Source organism: Leptosomus discolor, chromosome 17, assembly GCF_034619465.1.
Source record: "Leptosomus discolor isolate bLepDis1 chromosome 17, bLepDis1.hap2, whole genome shotgun sequence".
Classification (NCBI taxonomy): Eukaryota; Metazoa; Chordata; class Aves; order Leptosomiformes; family Leptosomidae; genus Leptosomus; species Leptosomus discolor.
Genome location: NC_141407.1, coordinates 7,782,454 through 7,789,544, shown reverse-complemented (window position 1 = coordinate 7,789,544; position 7,091 = coordinate 7,782,454). Strand labels below are relative to the sequence as shown.

The window sequence follows — 7,091 nt, the reverse complement described above, 5'->3', positions numbered from 1 at the left end:
CTGAACTGTGCAGAGGGCTCTGACAAAAGATCTAAACTTTCCTGTTTGCCTGATCTTGCCTCCAGTGTCGCAAACATTTGAGAGTCCCAGGTAAGTGAAGAGTGAAATGAATCCTGATCCAGTTAATCTTCCCACTGTGCTCTAGCTGAGACTCCCTTCCTTGCCGGCCCCAGCAGAGGAAAGTGTTTAAGGTACCAAGACTAAGAACTGCCTCAGCCACATCAGTCAGGCCAAATGCTGCTTCTGTGGTCTAGATATCCTGTGTACACTGTGCTACAGAGCCCACAAAGCAGGCTAGACAAGCATAGGCAATGAAAAATTAGAAAACATATGCTGAAATAAGTAATATGCTAGTAAGGTGTTGGAGACAAAAAATCCCTAGATAATTCTAGGACATAGAAAGACAGCTCTGCAGGAACGAGAGGAATACTGTAAAGCAGAAAAGCAAAAAAAAAAAAAAGAAAAAGCCCAAGCGTGTCCTGTGGTTATAGTTGCTGTCATTTGGAATTCACTACAGAGTATGAAAACTTATCTTTAAGATGTCACACTTTTTAATAAAACTTGAAACAAATTAATACCTGTTGACAGCTGATTTGTGCCTTTGGCACAGGACATCAAATCCAGCTACTCACAGCACAGCTTCTCTTTGGCTGCAAATCTGTCGTAGAAAGGCCTCATTTTTATAACAACAGTGTATTTGGGAGAGGGAAGGAAGTCAGATAAAAGGTGATGGCAATCAGGTGAACAGAAAATTTGCAACCTTTAGTTTTCAATTAAGGTGCAAGGAAGCAAAGGCTTTCTCTGAAATAGAGTCAAGAAGCACAAAGAAAAGGTCTGGAGCACAAGGGAACCTTCCAAGCCAACAGCTGGCACACGGTCTCCGGGTACTGAGAAAGACACGTACACCAAGACTTCCAAACTCACAAGCAGTATTACAGCCCACGGGAATTTCCCCATGTATTTCAATGGATCAGGCTTTCACTTTGCTACCACAAGCAACCGTCCACGTCTAAGAAAAGGAAACGTGCTTTTGCCAGACATGGCTTTTTTGTTCTGTTTCTTTTTATACCCTGTACTTCTGAGAACCTGTGCTATGTTAACCCGTTTGAATACTGCAGAACTATCAATGTCAGTCTGATCACACACCTCAGCAACCACAAAAATAGCGAGAGGCTGGATCATTCAGGGAAGTGAAGAGCAGCAGCAGTAACTTTACAGACATCAGAAACAGATTCTCAGACACAAACATTGATAAAGTTTAGGTGGTTTTCTTTCATTGTTTAAATAAAAGTTTTGAGAATAAACATATCCCACATTATTTCCATAGTAAAAAGTTCGTATGTCATTGGTTAGAAGTGGACAGAAGTATCCATAAAGTGATTGCACAAAACATTTGTGAAACTGAACATAATTTCAGCAAGTCAGTTGGATTAAATAAACAGCATTTCCTGTTCCAAGGCTTTGCCTATAGAGCAAAGTTACATAAAGACAACCTAAAATAGAAACTTACATTTAATGAAATTAATCAGAAAACCTTCTGGGTATATAATCCTTTTTCATGGTGAAAGCAGCTTGTGGTCTAACTTAACTCTACTGGGAGCAGCTTACATTACATCAAAAGAATGTCTGCAAATGAATTTGCATTGTTTAAACAAATTTATTAAAACCCAATATGAGTTAATCAGTGCAAATTTTCCAAAGACTCAGCTTAAAAGGCAATTTAATACAAAAACAAAAGGAGGAGCTTGACAGAGAACACACAACCTCCTGAAACAGCTTCTTTCTGAGAGGCGATTTGTACTTTCTAAGGACACACAACAACTCCCACTTGCCACTGAATTCAGTGGAAATTCAGGTGAACTCAGCTCTCAGAGGCAGGCCACAAGTGTGGAATTAACACTGCTGTATTTATTGCAAATGCTACCACTCTTCCTGGAAGAGAGCTGTTGAGACGGCAAAAAGAAACGCGCCACGATCAGACGACGGTGCCTCACACCCTGTATTCAGCAAAATCATCGCCTCGGAGTCAAATGCTGCAGACAGACCATGTCAGCTCTCGGATGAGCGGCCTTGCCCACAGACCTTTTTGGCTGTGTCGCTCATCACTACAACTGTCAAATTAATTTTGTGCAATTACATCATGAATAAGCCTTTATCAAATAATAAAAAGGTTTTCAAGGTAAAAACTATGCTAAATGTCTGATGGATATGATGAGGAAACCCACCCCACCTCATACCTATTCATTATAGAACAGCAGTGTTTTACTCAGTAGTGCGTTTCCAGCCCCATCAAAAGGGGCCACAGCTTTATGTGCAATCACAATTAAGTAGCTTACTGATATCGCTAAATAACCAAGAATAAATATTGCTTCAGGCTGCTTTGCAGCTCTTGGGATAAACAACGCGTTTCATTCAATACCAAGCAGACTGTTTGGGAAACAGCAGGTTAAGCTAATTTGTTCCTAACACCAGAATGTCATTGCACTTCTAGAAGACACATACGACAACACACTCGTTGCAAAGTGTGCAACTCAAAATGTTAAAAAAAGTTAAAACCCCAATTCTCATACTAGACTTTTTAGCAAAATTGGAAGGAGTTCAGCTTTTCTTCCATCAAGAATAAAATGACAAAATATTATTACAGATACTTCACCTAAGGAGAAAGTTAAGGCTCGTCTTTCAGGAATTTCCTTTTCAAAGGCAGGCATGACTTTGAAGTCACAGTCTGCTTAAGACACTACATCTCAGATTTACTCTCTTTGTTGCAGAAGGTGCAGACAGCTAAGAAGCATTTGTGGCAAGTCAGTGTATTTAACACTTGATGACGTGAGATGTTCTTGTTTCACAACAGAGCTATATACTGCTTTAATGAGTACCGGTATTTTTGCAACACTTAGCAGCTTTCCTGTAAGGCAATACAAATATGAGTATTAAAAAAAAAAAAAAGTACGGTGCTTGGATCATCCACAATATTTTGATATAAATAAATCAAAAAGAAAGAGGGAGAATTAATTTGAAATCAGTCAAGCTTTTACAGAGCAAAGGCCTCTGTCAGCCTTGGATCTGCTCCTCCATTTATTAGTACGAGAAACAGATTCAACTCCTGATTTCTTTGCCGAGAATGAGAGTCAGCAGCTCCTAAACAAGAGCAGACCTCTTCCAACACCAATTTTTTTTTCTCCCAAGGAAGAAGCTCATTACCACCTGCCAGCCATCAGCTAGTACAGATTTGGCTTCCTCCAGCCCATCACCTTGTTCCTTACAGCAGAAATGCAGTAACCACTCCTACATTCAACTACTCCAGTACTGAAAGCAAAATCCAAAACTTTTAAAACTTATTTTATCTGCTATAACCATATTTCTTTGAACTCAAAGGTATATTTGGAAGAGGTAGTCCAGGAGAAAAGGGTTTCAAGTACCAAAATCTGTATGTCCCATACCAAGCTGACAGGCCTGTCAGCACACCGAGAAGCTTTTGACTGAAGTCATGGAAATACACAGCAGTACAGAGAAACATGAACACCCAGATCATGGTGAGAAAACACAAGGAAACAAACAGGCCATTGACCACAACACGCAGCTTAGAGTTCTGGTCTATGGACAAGCCTTCCAGCACAGCCACTTCCTCCACAATCATCATAGCGCAGTATGAGAGCAGAAAACAGTGCCCCGAGATATCAAAACCACTCCAGATCCCGTTGTCCTGGTGGCACTCCTGCTTGGTGGCATACAGCCGGCGGGGCTCGCCGAGTTTACCCGAGGTAGAGCACATGCCGGTGAGATTCTCGATATAGATGAAGAGCCCAGTGCAGACGTACCAGACGGCAGTGCCCACCAGCAGCGCACTGAGACGCCGCAGCACCGTCAAAACGCTCTTTGTGGGACCATAGAGGAATTTGCTCTCGGCAAACTGGTAGGTGGTGACCGCGATGAAGGGCAGCAGAAGCCAGAACGTCCATGCCCAAGCCACCTTCACAAAATACCTGCCAGAGAAAAGCCAAAAGAGAAACATGCATGTGTGAAACTTCGCAGGAGCTGGGGTAAGGGGTGCTGCTTGAAGAATTAGGTTTTCATGGTCAGTGTTCAGAACCATCTAAATGAGACACTTGTGGGCTCCCCTCAAAGTAAAGCATGGCTAAAATCTTAACCCTCTCCCCACTATTTCTCTCAGGCCCGACACCCGAATACCTCCTCAACCAGGTACTTCACTGTCTCCCAGGCAGCGTTCCCTTGGACCTAGAGCCCTTGTTCAGACTTGCCGTTCAGTTTTGCAATCACTTTTACCCTACAAACACGCTCAACCCTGCCCTGCTCAAAATGCAGCTGCAAAGAATGTATTTTTAGCTTGCCACCCTGACCACTGTAACCCCTTCTCTGACTCTCTCAATTAACTTTGCTTTCAAAGCCCTTCACAACCTCAATCTCTTAATACTGAATAAGATAGCCAGAAGAGATGACTTTCTTCCCTAATCAGCCCAGGAAGCTTCTCCTCCATCATCACTTTATAAATAAATGAAGCAGCACAATTTGTTCCTTTACTGTCCCTCCAGTTGACGAGAGCTTTCCTTTGGCATACATAAATCCTTCCATTTCTAAATTCATTCTCTGCCTTGAAAATTTTTGCTGTGATGCCTATAAAATCTTGAAAACCAGCTGATTATGCACTAGTATCCCATTTAGCAGGAGACAGTACTGCATAACTCGTCCTCTTTCCAAATCTTAAAGCGAAGCATGTGCAAGTGAATTTACTAATGAGTTAAGGAGACCATAGTCCATGATCTTCTTTCTCCCATTAGTGCTTTCTGATGCAGCTTGGCTCCTATCAGCTGGTGGGAGAGGGGAACTGTGCAGCCCCCTCATTACCCACATCCCAGTCTGAAAAACAGAGACAGCGGAATTCTGTTCTGTGGCTGAGCTACAGCTAGGCACACACACTCATCATCTAACCATCACCTCAGCATTGAGGACAAAAGCAAGTACGAAGAGAGTTTTGCATCTTCATTAAGATCCTAATAAAAGCTGTCAGGGTCTTCCTCAGGATTTTAAGGAGTACCTTAACTTCTTTATCTTAAATACCTTACATTAAAACCTTTACTCTTAACTTTACAGTGTGTAGCAACTACAGCTGCTACAGTGGAACAGTAATTGAAAATAAAATCCTCATGTTATTGAGACAGTTAAAAGCAAAAAAGGCTGCTAATATAATTGCTGCTGACAAGCCAGCACACACATAATTTGTGGGGAAAAAAACTGCTTCAAGAACCTTCCTCTATTTTAAAAGGGAGAACTGAACTGTACTAGGTTTCTACTGTAAGATCAATTTCACTCTCTAAGCGTTCCTGACAATCCTTCTTTTTAATCACCCTAAAAGCAGCTCCTCCCACACATCACCAAATGACAAATTCGAATCAATAAAGTACAAAATTCCCCAAGTCACAGGGGTAAACAGCAATTTTAGCTTTACTTTCTGATCTGTAGCAGGTAAAGCACATGTGCACTGGCCCAGCTCATCGCCGCCTTCATGCCTTCAAAATATTCAAACCTAGTTTTAAAGAATGACTAAGCCAGTTAAATCACACCCAGGTACTAGAAAAGGACGTCAGTAACTCTGCTTTCACAAAAGATGCTAAAAGAATTGTTTTCTACAGCTTGCTTTTAGATCAGTTCAGTAACTATACCAGTTTACCCAAATGGGAGGGATTATCTGGGAGCTAAAGAAGGAAAAAAATTCCTTCTTTTCCTCTTCCAATAAAAACTGAGCAAGAAACTCCGGTTGTTCAGAAATCGTACAGCCGACGTGTTAAGACGAGGAAATCCAGCACAAACCACCATTTCCACCTGCCCCGGCAGCTCCCTGACCGCTCGCCGGCATCACCTCACGAACTCACCGCCCCTCCCGCACTCCCCGGCGCTGGGACCGGCCTGGGTCACCCAGCGCTGCTGCAAAGCCACCCTCAGCCGAGCTGCGGGGCCTATCCACCGCCCCCGCCCCTCAGGCCCCACAACCGGGGCAGGCGGGTGCCCCCAGGCCTCTGTTCTCCCCTCCCCCGCCCTGCTGCCATAGTAAAGGCCTCACCGGCCGCCCGAGGCCGCTCGGGGCAGCCCCCCCGCCCCGGCAGAGGACACGGGGCCAGGCAGCGCGGCACACCCGCCGCCCCCCTCCCGCTCCCGTTAAGGCCTGGGCGCCCCCAGCCCTACGGGACCCCCCGCGCTCCCTCCAGCGGAGCGCTCCCCGCCGCCGGCTCCCCCGGCTCTCCTCACACGTTGAGCGGGTTGCGCTTGTTCCGCATGGGCGTCTCCGGCACCAGGTCGCCGTCCTTGAGGGCGGACCCGAGGAGGACGATGGCGAGCAGCAGCCAGGGCAGCCGGCGGCGCACCCGCCCGCCGGCCAGCCCGCCCCGCAGCCAGCAGCCGCACCGCTCCAGCCGCTCCATCGCGCCCCGCCGCCGCCGCCGCCGCCGCCGCCCGCCCGGCCGCCCGCCCGGCCGCCGTACCGCGTCACGCGCCGCGCGCCGGCCCCTCCCTCCGCCGCGCCGCTCGGGCCCCCCCTGGCGGCGCCCGCCAGGCTGGGACGGGGACTGTGCGCATGCGTACTGCGGCACGGCGGCGGCGGGCGGGAGGGCGCCCCCTGCAGGGCCCTGCGCAGGCGGGTTGCGGGGGCGGCGCCATGGCGGTGCGGGGCCGGTAGCGGGGCCGTGGTCCCCGCGCTGTACCCCTGTGTCAGAGCGGTGAAACGTGTGCTCAGAAACTGCCGGTGGCCACGGCCACCCGCCAAAGGGAGGACACAGATGGCGTTCTGCGTCCGTCACCCGGTGCGCGGGCTGCTTCAGAGCAGCGCGTCGGAGGGGGTTCTCTGAGGGGTCGTGGGCTGTGGTGTCCATCACGCAGAATCACCGGATCAGCTGGGTCGGGAAAGACCTGTAAGACCATCAACTCCAACCGTTAACCCAGCACTGCCAAGTCCCCCACTAACCCATGTCCCAAAGCACCACATCGACAGTCCCTTAAATACCTCCAGGGGTAGTGACTCCGCCACTTCCCCGGGCAGCCTGTCCCAGTGCTTGACAACCGTCTCAGCGAACAAGTTTTTC

General features: G+C 47.3%; 1 protein-coding gene across 1 annotated transcript; it reads right to left on the bottom strand.

The window, feature by feature from the left end:
- Window positions 1–2,956: 2,956 nt before the first annotated feature.
- FITM2 (fat storage inducing transmembrane protein 2) lies at window positions 2,957–6,434 on the bottom strand. Its single transcript, XM_086474745.1, has 2 exons — window positions 6,262–6,434; window positions 2,957–3,983 (listed from the first exon to the last, which is right to left on the bottom strand). The coding sequence occupies exons 1-2, from the start codon at window positions 6,432–6,434 to the stop codon at window positions 3,341–3,343; spliced, it is 816 nt and encodes a 271-aa protein (XP_086330871.1). The 3' UTR covers window positions 2,957–3,340.
- Window positions 6,435–7,091: the final 657 nt, after the last annotated feature.

What these genes read in the sequence shown, in the direction of transcription:
- FITM2 (XM_086474745.1), bottom strand. Translation starts at nt 6,434, where the DNA reads ATGGAGCGGCTGGAGCGGTGCGGCTGCTGGCTGCGGGGCGGGCTGGCC. An exon ending in AAGCGCAACCCGCTCAACGT is followed by an intron (nt 3,984 to 6,261) that starts GTGAGGAGAGCC and finishes TTTCTCTGGCAG; the next exon opens with GTATTTTGTGAAGGTGGCTT.